Source organism: Tiliqua scincoides, chromosome 1 (genome assembly GCF_035046505.1).
Source record: "Tiliqua scincoides isolate rTilSci1 chromosome 1, rTilSci1.hap2, whole genome shotgun sequence".
NCBI classification, from domain to species: domain Eukaryota; kingdom Metazoa; phylum Chordata; class Lepidosauria; order Squamata; family Scincidae; genus Tiliqua; species Tiliqua scincoides.
Window position 1 is genome coordinate 293,123,300 of NC_089821.1, and position 18,919 is coordinate 293,142,218.

General features: G+C 43.8%; 1 protein-coding gene across 1 annotated transcript in view; it reads right to left on the reverse strand.

Moving 5' to 3' along the window:
• EFCAB11 (EF-hand calcium binding domain 11) overlaps positions 1 to 18,919 on the reverse strand; it is a 52,183-nt gene that overhangs the window by 25,131 nt on the left and 8,133 nt on the right. The window contains exons 4-5 of the mRNA XM_066612146.1: positions 16,858 to 16,959; positions 15,910 to 16,000 (exon numbers count right to left, since the gene is read on the reverse strand). Of these exons, the coding sequence (XP_066468243.1) occupies positions 15,910 to 16,000; positions 16,858 to 16,959 (193 nt within the window). The remainder of the gene's footprint in view (positions 1 to 15,909; positions 16,001 to 16,857; positions 16,960 to 18,919) is intronic.

Here is an 18,919-nt window from a genome sequence, read left to right on the forward strand (position 1 = left end):
AGCAGTTTCGGGTGGGGGAGGACAGGTTGCAGCTGTTCCTGGGGGCGGGGAGGGACTGGGAGGTGGGGCCAGGACAGCAGTTATGCCAGATCCTAGCTCCAATCGCAGAACAATCCTGGGTTGCTTGGATTTGCACCACTGACTTAGGTGGCACAGATCCTAGTAGACCCATTGGGGTTGCTGCAGCTGTCCCCTTGCTTCAGGCTGAACCCCAGACAGCCCCAAACTTGCACTGGATACAGCGCAGGCCCACAGGGCTGCCTGTACCAGTGCAAGTTAGGACTGCACTGTAAATCTCCAATCTTTCCATTCATGACCATACACAGATTTGGAGCAGAAAGGTGGAATATAAAAATCAACCAATAAATAAATTTCTGTTTTGTATTAGCCATGGCCATACCAAGATCCAGGTCTACAGAGCTTGCGTCTTGAGTACACTTCTGCACTGCAGTGAGTCATGAACGCTTTGCACACGACAGGAGAGGAAGCTGAATGCTTTCCACATGTGCTGCCTCCGACACATCCCTGGTATAACCTGGCAGGACAAAGTTCCAAACAACACAGTCCTGCAATGAGCTGGAATCCCTAGCATGTATGCACTGCTGAAACAGAGACACCTGTGTTGGCTTGGTCATGTCGTGAGAATGGACGATGGCCAGATCCCAAAGGATCTCCTTTACGGATAACTCGTGCAGGGAAAGCACCCTACAGGTAGACCACAGCTGCGATACAAGGATATCTGCTACAGCTAGGGTTCCCAACCCGTGGTCTGCGGACCATGGGTGGTCCGCAGCACCCCCCCAGGTGGTCAATGACGTCTCTGATGAAAAAAGAAAAAAAATGCCCTTCCAGGAAAAAAGCCTCTGCAGCACCAGCAGCTGATCAGAGCCGATCAGAGCACAGCCTCTAGAGCACAGCCTCTCCGTCTCCTGCTTCCCCCCTCCACCTCCCTCCCCTCCTTGTCTGTGAGTGCCCAGACAAGCAAAAAAGTGAAGCGCAGGCACCTTGTAAGGTGTGCAAGTGTTTGTGCAGCCTCATGGCTCAGCTGGATGCAGAGGAGAGGTGCCCTGCCGCCCACTGCCTCCAGCCTACTGCCTCCATTCCTTGACCCTGTGCCTTCAAGTAAGCCCTGGCAGCCTGGTTTCTCAGGAGTCAGATCAGGACTCCAGCCAGCCTGGGAACTCCCTTTTGCAGGTGGAGGGGGGACCAGAGGAGGAGGAGGAGGGGGGCCTGAGGGGGGGAGGAATGGGAGTAATGAGAAGGAGGAGGAGAAGGAGCAGGCTCCCAAAGGCATTGCTTGCTGGCTGGCTGAGTTTCCCTGGGAGTGGGTTTCTCTGGATGTGATTTCCCTGAGAGTCGGGACTCCAGCTGGCCAGGGAACACAGAAGAAGGGAGTTGGAGGCAGTGTGGCAGCAGGAGAGGGGAGAAACAATATGCTCAACCCCCATCCCTGGTACCCCCTCCCCAGTTGTCAGGACTGGGCCCCCTTGGATGTGCTCTTCTAACGCCCAGGGGAGGAGCAAGGGATCCAGGCAACCAGGTTTTGGCACCCCTTTTGGAGAGGGAAACAGGCAGCATCTCTGCTGTCTTACTGCAAGCTGCCCACCTGGGGAGAAGCAATCCCAGAAGTTGCAGAACAGGCACCACCATAGCCAAGTACAGCACTGACTTTTCCTCCTCAGAGCGCAGCAGCAACTTTGTCCATGGAGAGCCCTCCCCCACCCCACACTTGGCCAGTTCCCCTATCTCCTCAGATTGCAATCCTATGCATGCTTACCTTGGAGTAAGCCCCATTGACTATAGTGGGACTTACGTCTGAGTAGACATGCCTAGAATGAGGCTGTTAGTCACACTGTGGCTGTGATGGACTTCTCCAGTAATTTCTCCAAACCCCTTTTAAAGGCATCTAGTCTAGACAACATCATCACATCTTGGGGTAAGGAGATGGCAGAGTAGGCAGAGTAATGCCAATGCTACACTAATGGCAGAGTAAGCAGCTGTTGTTTTGTGGCTGCAGCCTACCTATAGGCTTGCTCACAGTCTCTTAGCTCCAACCAAAGTAGACCACAGCTAGCGCATGACAGCAATTAGAAAAGGAAGTGAAGAGAGGCTTTTCCCCCCCTAAAGACCTTGCAGTGCACACCAAAAGGACTTTTCTTCCTGAACCATGCAGCAGCCATTCTGAGATGTCGCTCTGAGCTGGTGCTTCTCCTTCAGGACCGACAAGTGGGGGGAGTAGGGCCAGGGCTGTGTAACAAAAGGAACTGTGGAGGGATGTGTCCCTCCACAGTTCCTTTTGTTACACAGCCCTGGCCCTACTCCCCCCACTTGTGAGTCCAGAGTCCTTAGGAAAGTGTTCAACACAATTTAGGCAGGTCGGTCCTGAAGGAGAAGCACCAGCTCAGAGCGACATCTCAGAATGGCTGCTGCATGTTTCAGGAAGAAAAGTCCTAAATGAGCTTTTTGTTGGCTCATTTAACTACCTTGCATGACTTGTCTATAATCCCCTTGTGCTTACCCTCTCCCTTTTTGAGGTGTTTTTCCATACTTAAAAGAGGCAAGGGATATGCGTAATGTGGTCTGGTGTGGGGGAAAAGAGACTGGATTGAATTGGGTGGGTATGAAAACCTCTGAGTTCGGGGGGAATTATTTTGTATTCCATGTAAACCCAAGACTTTCACAGCTAGTGAAGCAAATGCAAGCACAACCATCACATTAATTATTAAATAATCTTCTTATGTATTACAAATTTAATTGTATTTTTTGTGTGCAAGGGTGGGGGGGTTGCATGTGGTCCCCACCATCTCCAAATTTTGCCTTAGTGGTCCCTGAGCTCCTAAAGGTTGGGAACCACTGTGCTAGAGGGATCTGAAGGCCTTAGGATTGGACCTCAACAGTTGGGAAACTTTGGCCTCTGAGCATCCCGCTTGGAGGCAGGCTATGCAGCATGGCCTCTCCCAGTTTGAAGAGACACTTGGCCAACAGACTGAGGCAAAGAAGGAAGGCCCATAGCCAGGGAGACAGACCAGGGACAGACTACACTTGCTCCCAGTGTGGAAGGGATTGTCACTCCCAAATCGGCCTTTTCAGCCACACTAGACGCTGTTCCAGAACCACCATTCAGAGCGCGATACCAGAGTCTTTCGAGGCAGAAGGTTGCCAACAAGATTAGCCATGGCCCACTAACCCAAATGCAACTGCCTAAAATGACTGATATACTATTTGAAAGCCAATGCTTTTTTTCCCCAGGTGACATGATGTAAAATGAAGAGAGAGAAGAATCAGTTCTCAGATTTTCCTTTGGCTTTTTGAAAACTTGTTCTTTATTCTGTACCTCTGCCTTTCACTCCCACCAATACTTGGTTACAAAACTAAGCCACACATATGTCTCTTTTCCTTGAATTAGTTTTTACTCATTAGTCCACATTTTTACTGCTTGTTGCTAAGCAACATGCATAACATTAAGACATACATTCATTTATCTCAGAACACTTTCTATTTCCCATGTGTACCATTCTACTTCAAGTTCTTATCACATTTAAATTTACCATGCTTCCAATTCTTTTCTTTCCTGTGGAGTATCTATATGTCCCCTTTCCACTTTGTCCAATCACTAATGGCATAGCATGTCATTTAAAAAACAACACTAAACTTCACTATATCTAGAGGTTTTTGTTTCCATTGAATGAAACTGAATTACAGCCTAGCTTAACAGCCCAATCCCATCCAATGCGGATGCAGTGGGGCTGCTGGGCCCAGGCTGTATCCAGTGTTTGATTACAGCAGATGGGAGGTCTCTTTGGGACAAGGGAACATTTGTTTCCTTATCCCATGTAGCACACCAGCCTGCTCAATGGGGCTACTCAGACCTGCATCAGCTATTGGTGCAGAACCAAGTAATCCTGTGTAACAGTGACAGGCCTGGGACAGGTGTGAGGATGCATGGTAGGCCTGCTCCACCATCCCCAACCCCCTCCTGGGCCTCAAGAAATCCTTTCCAAATTAATCAGGTTTAGAAAAGAGCACACACTTTTACATTGGATAGAAGGATTTGGAAACTGTTTGATACAATGAGGAAAAAAAGTATAATTCTGGAGAACACTGTCATCCTGAAAATAACACCAATCAGGAACGTCTCTATCTCAAAAAGAACTGTACAAGTCTGGGAAAAAGATGAGATGCACAAAGGAACTCCTAAATTACACGTACAAAACAAGTATACTGTTTTAGACAGTGAAATCAGCACTTTGAAAACTGAATAGTAAACAGGCAAGGGCAGAAGGACAAATTGGCCAATTATGTGCTTGTTAGTTAAAATACATCCATGACCCTCCTTTGACTAGGGTGACTTGAATTTAGCATCCAAATGAGGATCACTGTATTGGAATTTCAGAGATATATCATTTGAACTAAGTATCTCCAAACAGTTGGAAAAGGGCAACTTAAAAAATAACATTTAACTTAAGAATGATTATAGATCTAAGCTGCAATATCTGCATACGGATTGAATAGCTCTGTATGAAGTTTTGGTAACTTCATTTGCTAACTCCCATTAAATCATCATCAGTAGAGCCAGAACCACCACTCAAAACATCTCTGTTTACAGCTCAGTGAAAGATCACTGTACATATTGATTTGTACTTGCTACCACTTAACAGTGTATCTCAACATAGCATACAGTGCAATTTTCTATAGTTATGATGTATTTAGAATGACTGGTACACAGTCAAACTATTATGAGAAAAGGGTAAAAAGCTGTAGAGTTAACAGTAAAAAAAACTGAAGGAAAAATCACAGTCAAGTATTTATTCAACGACTCAAGCAAACTGTCAACTGTGAAATGATAGATTTAAAGTCCAATCCTACCCTAAGCTGGTGCAGCAGGGCCACATGGCCTCCACTGTATCCAATGCAGGTAAGGAGGAGGCTGAAGGTCTACTCAGGGTAAAGGGATACTTCTCCCCTTACCCCATGTCAAGCCCCAGCCTACTCAGTGGGGCTACTCAGATCAAGAAGCCTTGAGTAGGGCTTCTAGGCCTGGGAGGGAAGACAGGATAAAGCAGTGGCCTTCTCTGCCAGTCCTGCCCCCCAGACCTGTCCCACCCCCATTCTGCCCTCTCCAACCTAGAAACACCCCTCCCTGCTCCATTCCCCCCCCCCCATGCCACTCTGCACAGCACTCACCTTCGCTTGTGGCCATAGATCAGGATACAGCATTGGGGGGATGGCGCAGGCCTTCCCACTGATGGTGCTTACACACAAGCTGTCGAAAATTCTTTTACAAAGCTTTTGCAATGACTAGCGCTGGCACAGGCGCTACTATGCTGGCGCTAGCAAACAGGATTGCGCTGTGAGTTACATTTTCCTATTTTGTAGGAAATAGATCAACAATTCCCTGAGCCTTGGGATCGTAACCTCAGTGGGGTCATGAAGCCACATTTGTGGGGCCGTGGCAAGTTAGGGGAACCAAAATGGCTACCAATCATGCCAAGTCATACTGCTGAGGTGGCATGGTGCAGAATGGGAGAGGCAGATGGGTGCATACAGGTCAACATTCCACATGTGAAAGCATTTACACACTATTTGCATATATAAGATTGTTGCTGTGCCTTGCTCCACTGTTCAACTTTGCAACCTGCTGTATGCCATTCTATGTTACTCTGTGGTAGCTTGTCCAGCACTGATATAAAAGTCAAGGGGATGTATTATCTGGACAAGCAAAAATGGTTGTGCTAAGTTCAAAAAGAGCCTTCCCCACTGTGACTTGTGGGGGCAGGGAGTGTGCAAGTGAGAGGGGCGGGAGGATTGGGTCCCAGGAGGGGGTGGGATCAACAGTGGGTCCCCAGTCTCATATTTTATTTATCTATTGGGGTCATGGCACGAAAATGGTTGAAGACCACTGCCTTAGAAGATACTAACTTCTACAGAAAGATGAGAAACCTCAAAAGCACAAAATGCTAGCATGGCAACAGGTTTACACACCCCCTTTTCAAAAAAGAAAGAAACCTAAAGAAACCTCAAAAGCACAAAATGCTAGCATGGCAACAGGTTTACACACCCCCTTTCCAAAAAAATTCACTAAATTAATAACTGAACATGTGCATCTCCAATAATTCTAGAATAAAATACTTAGTTTTACATGAAGAGACAGCTTATGGCGTACTGGATTTATTCCCCTCTGCATTATTGACAATCAAATATGCTGTTCATGTTAATACAGAAAGGAAAGAAGATGAATGATGTTGTTGGAAAAATAAGATTTCTAACATACTTCTAATGCTTTAACACATTTGTGTTAAAATAAGTTCCATTGATTTTCATATAACAATTCTATGTAAGGGAACCTAAGATTACATAGATAATATTTCATAGGTTGCAAAGAAAATTAGTTATGGAAGGGCTTGATAGGAGGCATACTGAAAAGCAAAACCTTCCAAAGTACTAATTCATTTCTTATTATTAAATTTAGGTTTTATCTTCAACTGAACAAGGCTCATTGCATAATCCTATGCATGTTTATTCAGAAGTCAGTACCACTATGTTCAATGGGGCTTACTCACAGGAAGGTGTGCCTGGGATGGCAACCTCAGTCAAAGGGGAGGACAGCCCATACCTACTATAAAGACCATACACTGGTCAGGGAGGCAAAGCAAAAAAGAAAGTAGGAAGTCATAGTTATATAAGATTATTATAAGCTTGTGTAGTCAAAACCATCCTGATGATTGATTTTAGTGCAGTAACGTATTCTGATGCATGGCTGGGTTAATATAGGATTTTGGCCTTATTTGAAGATAGCCAGACAGGTCACTGAAAAAAGAAAATAAGATCATACTTTAGAAACAAATTGGAACAAAGTGGAAAAATGTAAGGAACGTAGTCTGTTTCCTATATAAAAGCACAACACAGGATATACAACCATTAGTTTAAATGAAACTACTTTTTAAAATACCACCCATCTTAAATATAAGCCTGCTCACCCTTTTAGGCTCTCAGATGAGGCCCTGCTCTGCATATCCCTGCCTTCAGAAGAAAGTCAGATAGGTTGGTATGTGGGACATGACCTTCTTGGCCATCTCACCCAGGCACTGGAACTACTTCTCATCAGTGTCCTAATGCCTGGTCTTCGAGTGGAATGTTAAAGCTTATTATTTGCAGAGGGCTAGTTTTCGTCTGTTGCATTTTTCTCCTGTTAGTTTTAATTGTTAAGATTGTCTTATGTCTATTTTGATTTTCTGGAAACTACTTTGCTTGTTTCTTTTAAACAGAAAAGGGAGGGGAACAAGTATTTTAAAATAAATATCCTACTCCATTCCCACAACCACTTCCTCCAGCCTCGCAGGGAGCCCTGGTGATCGTCTAAATTCAGCCCTGAACTCCACATGATTCCTAACCAGTGAGTGCCATCTGCTCTGCAGCAAACTGTGTTTGTGTCAGGCAACAGGAGAGAAAGTGAGAGTCTGGGGAGTAGGGCTAAACACGAAGCTTGCAGAGGTGGGGAGCACAAGGGGGTTGTAAATGAGACAACTGGAATGTGGGATGAATACGGGAATTGGACAGCAGGAAAAGATTGTTTAGCTGGCAGTCAAAGTAAGAAACAGCATACATCGAGAATATGAGGCAATTAACATTCAGTAAGTTGAAATATATCATTTTTCTCACTGCTATATATTATTTTCCCATGACCCTATTAAACATTTCCTATATCTGAATTGGTACTTGGTAATTTCTTAGTGAATACAACTGCAGCAGATGGATAATGTACCCCAAGGAAGGATACAGAAGATTGCAGGAGAAGAGAGAAAAATTACTTTCCCTGAATTTTTATCACCTAATGTAAACTAATGTCCAGCAGGGGCTCATCCCAGAATGTGATACAAGAGCACATGTTTTATGGGAGACATGTCCAGCTAACAAGACATATTTTGCATCTCATTCTATAAAATTAAAATGGTAAGAATGGTCAACTTTTTCACAAAACAGACTCAACCAAAGATTAGGAACACAACTAAAAAAAGCACACTGGCAGATGCATTAAACACGACGGGCTGCTCTACACAGATTACATGACACATACGTGCGGGCGCATGCTCATTCTTAAATGGGAAGGCTGCAACCCAGTGGCTTAAGAAAGGAAGATAACAAAGAAAAAAGTACTGCAGACATCACCAGAACTGGAATGACATTGCACTGTGTACTATGTTTCCATGGCAACAAGCCATGGGAAGATGAATGTTTTATATTCACTCTGCTCCACGGTCCATGTCTAAATCAAAATTTCATAAAGAGCACAAGATCTCAACTGAAGACATCTACAACAAAACCTGGTTATTTTCGTGTTACCCGAATAATTATAGGAAAGAAACTATGCAGGCGTTTTGGAATGAATAAAAATGGATCAAACAAAAATACACAGGCGTTACTGTGCCTCTCTAGTGTGTGATCCTATTCATCAATGTGTAAATCAGCATAAAATGCAAACCACAAGAGGATATACTATCTGCTTCTGTTGAATGTCATCTCACATATCCTGATCCAGAGAAGGGAAGAAACAGCAATGGCCTGCACTGCAGGCATTGCTGTTGCACCTGCTGCTGATCAGTGCCATACACAGCAGCCCCCAATTACCCTGAGGTTCTTATGGAGCCTATGCCTTACCCCATAAGAGTTATCCCACTACTTAATGCAGTCTCTTTACTTTGTATCCAACATGCTTTGGGAAACAAAGTAGAGAAAAACCAACCTGCAGAAACTTGCTTCTGCTGTATTATTTGCTAGACTGAGGCAATCTAAGTACAACTGTGTGTCACTTAATGAAGGGGATACATTCTCCAATCCCCGTTGTTATGCAATTAGGTCATTAAGTGAACACTCCATCCAATCTATTGCCTTTGTTGTGTAAACAGACACTCCCTGCCAAATGCTAGCTGGCTACTGGAAATAGATTGCCTCTTCTTTGCATTAAGAGCCTCTCTGTTGTGTAAACAGACACACTGCCATAGGCTATTGAAGATGTGATTGCCTCATTAAAAACATCTTTATTGCGCTTTGACCACTGTCATATATGTGGTCCATCATTAAGCGACCGGTTGTTAAGCAGCGCACACCTGTACTATATTCTCAAGGCCCATAGAATAACCCCCCTTAAGCTTGCCACTAACATTTGTGTCACCCTGTTATTAATTACAGAAGTGAGCTAACAAAGCAGAGACAAACCAAATATTATTGACTGGACATTTGAATAATTTCTGCATGTAAACCTTTCTCTAACAAAAATATTACGCTAAAGTTGATATTTTCTTGACAGCAATGACATTTCTAATGCCATCATGTGGTCACTGAACTAAATCACTCCATTATTATTGAATGGATCTTCTGCAAGCAGTTGCGCTGGAAAGGAAGGTATATTCCTATAAATTGGATCCCAAAAGATATAGCAAATGTGTGCTTTGTTTTAGAACAAAACACATACATATAAACCAGCAGAGGCTGCAAGCCATCTTATTATTAACAGCATTTATATTTATATGCCGCTTTTCAACGAAGAAAGTTCTTATATCAACAGCATGAGAGCAGCCTGCAAGCATGAGCCCTCAAGCTGGTCAACTTGCTACTTTTTGGGTTAGGGCTTGAAATGGGGGAAAGAACTGGGCTTGGCGGATGCTAGTCCAATTGCGTTTTATAGGAAGCTTTTACAGTGAAAGGGGGAGTGCTATGTCACCATTCAAAGAACTGTGAGAAGGAACTAGCTTTGCACTTCTTGGCTTGAGCAGAATAGTAGTGGTGGCAGCTGTATACGGAGGTGAGTTCAGGGGAACCCACTACAGCCCCTTGCAATGTAGCAAAGGCAACATTTTTTCTGTGATGCTTTTGGCACAATCCCCATGCTCCCTTACCCAAGCATAACAACAGCCCAATCCTAATCAACTTTCCAGCACTGATGCAACTGTGCTAATGAGGCATGTGCTACTTTCTGTGGTGGTTCAGCAGTCATGCTCATGATCTTGGAAGCTAAGCAGGGTCAGGCTTGGTTAGTACTTGGATGGGAGACCACCTGGGAGTACTGGGTGCTGTAGGCTTATACCATAGTCTTTCGAGACTGAAGGTTGCCAACCAACCATTCAGCAGTCATGGAGGCCTCCTTAAGGTAAGAGAACAACTGTTCTCTTACCTCGGGGCTGCGCTGCAGTTACACTGGCGCTGGAAAGGTGGTTAGGGATTGGGCTGTAAGCCTAAGTCAGGGGTTCCCATATAGTATGTTGCAACACCCTGGGGCATCACAAGGCACTCACTGGGGCATCACAGCCAGCCTGCCAGCAGCAAAACCACACAAGATGCTTGGTGCAATGGGTAGAGGTCCTGCACATGGTTTTCATGTGCTCAGAAGAGCCTCTCGTCTGCCCTGAGCTTCCTGCCTGCATTTGTAGGTCTCTCATGTTTCCAAACCCAGATGTAACTGGTGATTATGTCATCACCAGTCACTTCTAAGAGCCATGCACTGCCTCTACAGTGAGGTTGGACGTTGCAAGCTAACAGACTTTGGGAAGCACTGGCCTAAATACTCATAATTGAAAAAATTTCCTCTTCTTCTCCTGTTGCCCCCATTTTCCTCCCTTCCTTTATTTTCTCCCCAGTGTCAAGTTTTAGATTGTAAACTTTTCAGGGGAGGCATTTGTCCTGGGTACAGTATCATGCACACTGATGGCACCAGATAAACAATACAATGGCTGTGCCCAAAGCCTACTCTACTGAGGCAGGTGCCTTGTTTCAGCTAAGGAGAGCCACGCACATGGGCTTCTGTGCAGCTGGCCCACAAACTAGAGACATAAATTAGATGCACCGCTGACTGCACTTGCTGTTTCCAATGCATCCACCAAATGGAGATTATTATTCAGATCTGCACATTCCACTGAAACAATGCAACAGCAATAGAAAACATCAAAACATGGATGATCATCTAATTCCCACCCACAGCTGATATGTGTGCAGAACATCTACTTCTATGTATAAATTTGCTTATTATTATGAGCATTTGAATCAGGGTGAGAAAGTGTGGATGAGAGGTGAGAAAAGGCAAAAGGAAGAAATAATTCTTTTTTCTCTGTTCAGGAAAATGTTTCCACAGGTACACACTTATAACACACACACCAGCATTTCACAACAAAATCTGAAAGCTTTTCCTGGAACATCTTCTGGCAACAGCTTGAGCACTACCTTGCAGAGAGGATGCCCATTTTGAATGATGACATGAAATGCAAGATATTCTGCTGGAATATAGTGATTTATCACCAAATCATTTTACTTGACCTGCTACATCAGTTTAAATCTGTGCTAAGAGATTTAATATGTTGGAGAACGCTGCGCTACAAAAACACTGCTGAAAGTTTCCATACATTAATAAGACACTACAGGTGCACAGATATGAGCTGGCCTCTGGAGGCCAACGTGGGACCCGCTTGGCCGGGACAACAGGTAAGCCAGCACTGGCCAATATCAGCCAGCACAGGGTCATAGTGGGGGCAAGGGGAGGGCAGGAGGGGGGCATTTCAGGGTGGGAGGTGGGTAAGAGGGGGGTGGGCCTTTGGGTGGGTGGTGGGGAAGCAGGGATTGGGGCCTGGGCAGCCCAGGGCAGCTCTGGGCTGCTCAGATCTGTGCCACCTCAGATCTAAGTAGCACCATTGGGTCTGCTGCAGTCTTACCCGAGGTAAGGGGAAGCAATTCCCCATGCTCCAGGCTGAGCCACTTTCAGCCCCAATCCTGCCTTGGATGCAGGGTAGGCTCACTGGCCTGCCTGCTCCAGGGCAGGTTAGGATTGTAAGTAGGGCTGTAATTAGTTCCCAAAAGAGCTGCTGGGATGAAACAATCAACCTTTTGCTTCTCTTTTCTCATAGTGCCCTATAAGGCCAGCATAGGCAGCCAAGTCCCAGCAAATCTCAACCATACCTGGAAGATGAATATCCCAAAACCCAGATGTTCTGCGATTACTACAGTGTAGCTCTGCTTTTGGCCATGTTATTTTTTTATTATTCTGATCAGTTATAAATCCAGGAAGGTATAGGGAAATGCTGGCAGTAGTTGCACAGGCAGGAGTTGTGGTCTGGAGGTCAAACTGTTGCTCTGCCTGAAAAAGCTAAATGGCAGTAACTTAGGTTGTGCCTTGGAGAATAGACTGAAGCAGCAGATAAAACTGTTGTGAGAGGTCAGAGTCATGAGGAGTCCCTGTGATCAGTGTTTTGCCAAATCCCAATCCACTGGGCCTTGTAAACCAGTCCAATCAAACAGAGTTGCCAATAAGCCAAGTTACTGTCCAAAGTCAGGTTCCAGGTAGGTCAGTCCAATCCATCAGGGTATCCAAATCAAAGTCCAAAGCCAAAGTCCAGTCACAATCCACAGTCTGATTCCCAATTCCATAAACCAAGTCAGTCAGTCTCCTCTCCAACCTGCACTCCTTCAAAACCCACCAAAACCTTTCTGCCTCAGGTGCTCCCTATATACCTGAGGGATCTCCTTATGCTCTAGTGGCTGCAGCTGTGCAGCACACCTCCAGCTACCACCTGGGCTTTAATCCTGCATTTACTCAGAGCAAGGGGCACTGTGGACACCACACCCTATCTCCTCGGTAATATCTTCCGCAATTCCAATACAATCAGGGACAAAAACACTGCTGAAAGTTTCCATACATTAATAAGACACTACAGGTGCACAGACATGAGCTGGCCTCTGGAGGCCAATGTGGGAGTCCCTGCAAGGACTCCCTGTGAGGAGTCCTTGTGATCATGAGAGGTAAAGGAGTTTCTGTGATAAGCTGCCACAAGGTGGAAGAACTTAGAGATCAGCAGCCAAGAATGAATTTGAATGAATTTGAACCTGGCTGATTCATTCATTTGAATGAATTTGAATTTGAACCTGGCTGATTTGAAGCTGCTCCTGCCGGAAGCTCAGAAGGCATGTGTGCAACAAAAAGAATGATGACCATGCTGTGAGGGAAAATATACGGAAGTGAACTTCTCACAGAACCTTAACTGTAAAAACTTCATTTGTACAATGGGGTTTGGTGATGGTCTGCTTCTGGGAACTGCCTTGGATCTGTAAGACTCTTAGGGCCCAATCCTATCCAATTTTCCAGTGCTGGTGCAATGGGATGTGGGCTGCATCCTGTGATGGAGAAGCAGTCACAGAGGCCTCCTCAAGGTATGGGAACATTTATTCCCTTACCTTGGGGCTGCATTGCAGCTGCACTGGTGCTGGAAAGTTGGATAGGATTGTGCCCTCACTCACTGCGAGAGTCAGTGAGAAAAGCAGTATATAAAAGTATAATAATAATATTGTCCTGGTCTGAATGGGGTTGCGCTCCCCCTGAAAAAGCAGGGTCACAGTTTAGGGGTTATCCGAGATGCACAGTTGCTCCTGGATGGCTAGGTGTCAGCTGTGGCCAGGAGTGTCTTTGCCACACCTATCTCAGTCCAATCTGGCCATGGTGACATCAAGATCAGATTATTATGATGACCTCTATGTGGGGCTGCCCTTGAAGACAGTCCAGATGCAGTTAGTACAGAATGCAGAGGCTTGTGTGGTTACTGAAGGCTGGTGGTTTGACTCTGTCGGACTACTGCTTCAGCAGCTGCACAAGCTGTCAGTTCTTTCCCAGGCCCAATTCTTCAAGGTGCTGGTTTTGACCTTTAAAGCCCTTTACAACTTCAGAACAGCATATTTAAAAGACCGCCTTCTTCCATATAATTCCATCCTTTCCCTTTGGTCAATGGAGAGGCCCCTTTTAATTGTGCTGCCATTAAGAGAGGGTAGGGGGATGGCAGCCAGAAAGGGCCTTCTCGGTGTTAGCAACTGTACCGTGTTCCCTCCCCTTTGAGTTAAGAACAGTTTCCTCATTGTTAACCTTCTAGCAAGGCCTTAAGACACTTTTATTGTGAAAAGCCTTTGGAGCATTGTAAGAGGGCAGGATGGCTGCTTTTAGTAATTTAATTTTTTGATTCTTGGTTTTTTATTGCTGCTGCTTGCCACAGTCCGGCTTTTCATGTATATTTAACAGTTTAAAGTTTTATTTGTATTTTATAGTTTATGTACTTTAATTGTTTGTTAACAGCCCTGAGTGATCTTCCTGGGGAAAAAAGGTAAAAATTGAATTAATGAAAAGACAGACAGACAGACAGACAGACATGTGGCCACCTGGCTCCCAAGTATACTTGGGGGTTGCTAGGCTTGGCTAACTGTGTTAGAACCAATCCAATGCATGTCTACTCAGAGGTAAGTCCCATTACAGCCAGTGAGGCCAACTCCCAGGCAAGTATGGATATGATTGGGGCCTTAGGGGGAAGCTGAAAAGAGTCACATCACTTTCGTAGAAACAGCTAGTGCATATTACAGACTAGGGTAATAGGATGAATATACATCATATTCCTCCTATACTACCTATCTCCTATAGACCAGGTCAAATTGTTAGCTCAACAATGCAATAATGCAGAAGGCTCACATGATATATAGATATTACAGGTATTTATTAATATGAAATGTTTTAAAATTTATTTCAAAAAAGCAACTTCACACCAGATAAATAAGATGATGACTTCTATGGAACAGTACTCAATACACATACTCGAGTTTGGAATTATCTTTATCCTTTCTTCATTACTTTCCTTTAAAAGGCTGTTTAGCACCACCAAATGGCTCAACAGATCTATTGTCAATTTATTTCTGTGTTCCACATGCTATATAAAGATTAATATGCAGCTTGATAAAACTTTTGCACTATATTATCTCTAAAGTATATAATGATCATAAAAAAATTAAAGATTTTCCAATGGGAGTGAAAGCTGTTTAAACAAACATTGCTATTTCAGGGAACATGTTAAGGATAAGTAGCATAAAATGAATGCATACAATTGCCTGAACACAATGTTTTCACATGTGAGTGTACAGTATATACGTATACACAGATACACACTCTCCTAACTGGTACAACACCCTGTATTCTCACTTCAACAGCTGCTTCTCATTTTTATTGTGCAAGTACAGCAAATGGCTAATATGTCCCTAATGTGTTCAGCACTGCAGTCAAGAGAATTTCTTTACTAATGATATCTTTGGGAGTTTTCTCTGTCAAAACTTTGGGTAGTCTTCCACTAGTGTTTTTGGTATTAGGAGCTCCCTCCATGAAGGACCATTCCACTCAGGCATGGGGTCCTTCACTGAGCAAGGTTGGTGAGCTCTGAAAAAACTAAAAAGGCTTAGCAAGCACAGGCTAAGCATTCAATAAGAGGGGAGAGGGATGGTCAGAGAAGACCAAAGTGACAAGACCAGGGAATTTAGGAGAGGCAAAGGTAATCAACACTTACAATAGTCATTAATAGTGCAAAATTACATAGGTTTACTCAGACATTGGTCCTTCTGAGTTCAATGGGATTTTTTAGTACATGTACATAGGACTGGAGACTAACAGCCCACTCCTATTCAGCCTTCTGCTGTCGTAACATGGCTGCCAAAGGAGTATACAAAGCTCTGTCGGCAGCCATTTTGCTGCCACAAGCGGCGGCATCCCATATCCATATCCAGTTTTTCCCATCAACTCAGTCACAGAATGCAATTTCTCATGTCCATTAAGCCATTTCTGCCCAACATTGCATATACGCAACAGGGACCAAATGTGTACACCTGCGGGCCAGGCAAAAATGTTAACTGAGTGGGGTGGGCTGGATACTGATATGGAAGATATAAACAGATCTCCCATTTTCTATAACAGCCTAGTGCACTAAGTATAATCCATGAGTTGTGAGAGTTGAGGAGGGAAAGAGGGATCTATTATGCTTTACTGGGATCCCTCAGCATACAGGCACAATGCCTAAAGTGGATTGGATTGACTCTCACCTACATGTTGAAAACATAACCAAATTGCCTTACCTGAATGCTTCAACTATGATCCTCTCTGGTAACTTTGGTGCAACAACACTGAAGGCTTTTTTGAAATCTTCCAAGGATAAAAACCCTTTACCTTGTTTAGCAAGTGGGAAAAAAAAACCAACCAAAAATGTATTCTGAAATAAAATTAAGTATGTACAGCATAATCCTACGCATATTTACAGTAAATCCCACTGTGTTCACTGGGGATACTCCCTAGTAAGCATGTTTAGAGATGCAGCCTTTGAAGAATTATTTGTTGTCCATCAAGAATTTACAGCCCAATCCTCAGCTGCCTGGAGCACAGGGCTGCCACAGTGCCAAAAATGGCTTCCATGGCATCCAGCATGCCCCAGGCAGCCGCTGCAACCTCCTAAGGAGAAGGCGTGTAATTAGTTTGTGGAACTCTTTGCCACAGGAAGTAGTGATGGCATCTTGCCTGGATGCCTTTAAGAGGGGATTGGACAAATTTCTGAAGTAAAAGTTCATTACGGGTTACAAGTCATAGTAGGTATGTGCAAATTCTTGGTTTTAGAGGTAGGCTGCCTCCGATTGCCAGATGCAGGGGAGGGCACCGGGACACAGGTTGTGTCTGTTGTCTTGTGTGCTCCCTGCGGCATTTGGTGGGCCACTGTGAGATACAGAAAGCTGCACTAGATGGACCTTTGGCCTGATCCAGCAGGGCTCTTCTTATGACTTTCATCCCCTTCCCCCAAGTAAAGGAAGTAACCCTGCAATGGGGCTACTTGATTCTACGGCAGCTCCAGAGCTGCCACAGAATCAAAGAGCTCCATGTCAGCTCACACAGCCTGATATGGAGCTCAGGATCCAGCGGAGCTGAGCTCCACCGGTCCTGTCCACTTCCTGCCCCGCTCCCTCCCCCCCAGAATGCCTCCTTCCTGCCCTCTTCCCGTCCTCCCCCCAGAATGTCTCCTCTCCAATCCAACTTACATTGCCTGTCAAAAGCAGTAAATAGCTGCCTGGCTTCACAATGATATAAATGTGCAGCCTTCTTTGTACTCATGAGATTTAGAAAGTCTTCTCGGGATATACCTAGAAAAATGGAGAAAATAGGCATGAATCAACAAAAGCCTAGCATTATTTTTCAACAAATACAGGTACTCGTAAATCAAGCAATATAACACTTGGCTCTTTTAAATAAAAGGAGAAACCTTGACATAGGATTTTAATTCTACATTACTCTTTTCTTTAGCCACACAGATCATAACAAATAACGCAATCCTAAACCCCCTTACTCAGAAGTTGTCCCATTGATTTCAATAGGTCTTACTTTCAAGATCAGGTGTTTACAACAGGAGACCAAGGATCCAATCCTATCCAAATTTCCAGTATTGATGCAGCCACAATGCAGCCCTAAGAAAAGTGAACAAATGCTTCATTACCTTGAGGAAGCTTCTGTGAGTGTAGCCCTGCCACAAGATGCAGGCTATTAGCATGGCTGCATCAGCGCTGGAAAGTTGGATAGGATTTGGCTCCAAGGCTACTGCTTATATCAATCCAATCTTCTGGTAGAAAATTGGTTGGGTAAACTCAAAAAGAAAAGAAAAAATTAGTTTGCCATTAGTAGGTGACTATAACAACATCCCTGACTGTAAGCAAATGTACTGAAGCACAACTGTACAGCAGAAGCAGACTATAATTTTTACTACTATTTCCTCTGGCAAAGCAAAGGATAAACAGAAATGGACTATGATATCATGAGACAGAAAGAGTGGTGACCTAAAGTGATTTTAACTGGTTATATTCTCCCAATAATTCATGAATACTGAATTTATAGTAAGATACTGAATTTGAATGATACTAATTACATGATTAGTACATACGTATTAGCATGATACTATGGTACATGATTAGTATGAAACATATTAGTATGATATAGTATGATACTAATGTATAGTATCATGCTGAATTTATAGTATGAATTGTAGTTTCAGTCATAATTTAAAGTCAATAGAATATTTTCAGAGTATATTTTGTTTTCATGTCAGCTCAGTTTCACTTTTTTTCCCTCCAGACAGGGAGAGCAGCTCACAGTTGTAGTCTCCCCAGAATCAACAGCAGTTACATTCCACAGATAAAGATGTGGAAGAAATTGCATAAACAATACCACTGGCACCATTCCCAGAACTATGTAAACTCTGTAAAATTCTCTGAATTCTGAGGCGCGGTTTCCTTATGAGTATCCCAATGAAAAAACATGGTCTGGACTGACTGCTCCACTTGCCAAGAGAAAGCAAACTGCTTTCTAAATAAATGTATCAAAATACTTGTATTGAAACAGTGTTCTTTAAATACTTCCCACTTGAGGTAGCCTTTGCTAATCATTTAGGTGGGACTCAGTTGCTGTACCTAGATAGTTCAATGTGCAGATCCACAAATTTAGGTTGGAATCCAGATCTTACTGACATAAAAGCTGGTACAGTACCATAACAGATCAAAACTTGCCTTTGCTTTGAAGTCACTTTTGTTGCAATTGCATATTTAGTAGATGCAGTGGCATAGCTAGAGGGGATGCAAACACTACATTTTGCAGGGAGCCTCACCACAGCATGCAAGCAGCCCCTCCCCTTTGGAGCCATTCCAGGCAATGGGAGCAAAACTGAGGCATTCACGGTGAGGCTCACTGCAAAACTTAGTGCTTTGCACCCTCTCTAGCTACACCATACAGTAGATAAGGTCAATGGACTAAAAGTTCAACAGTATAATTACAGTATTTTTCTTTTCTTTCTTTACAGTATTTTTCTTTACTTCTAGTTATCATGTGCTTAATACTTTATAGTTTTTAAAATTATACTTTAAAGTTATACATCTTAATACTTTAAAATGCCCATCGGCATACAGACAATTGCCCATTCAGTAGCTTCAAGTTTTCTCAAATCCCATGCTCAGTCAATACAGGGTCTTTTAGGAGTCATTTGGAGAGTTTTTAAAGCATAAGACAATTCAAAAATAGATGCATGAGATTTCACAATATTTCTGGAAGGATCATTCA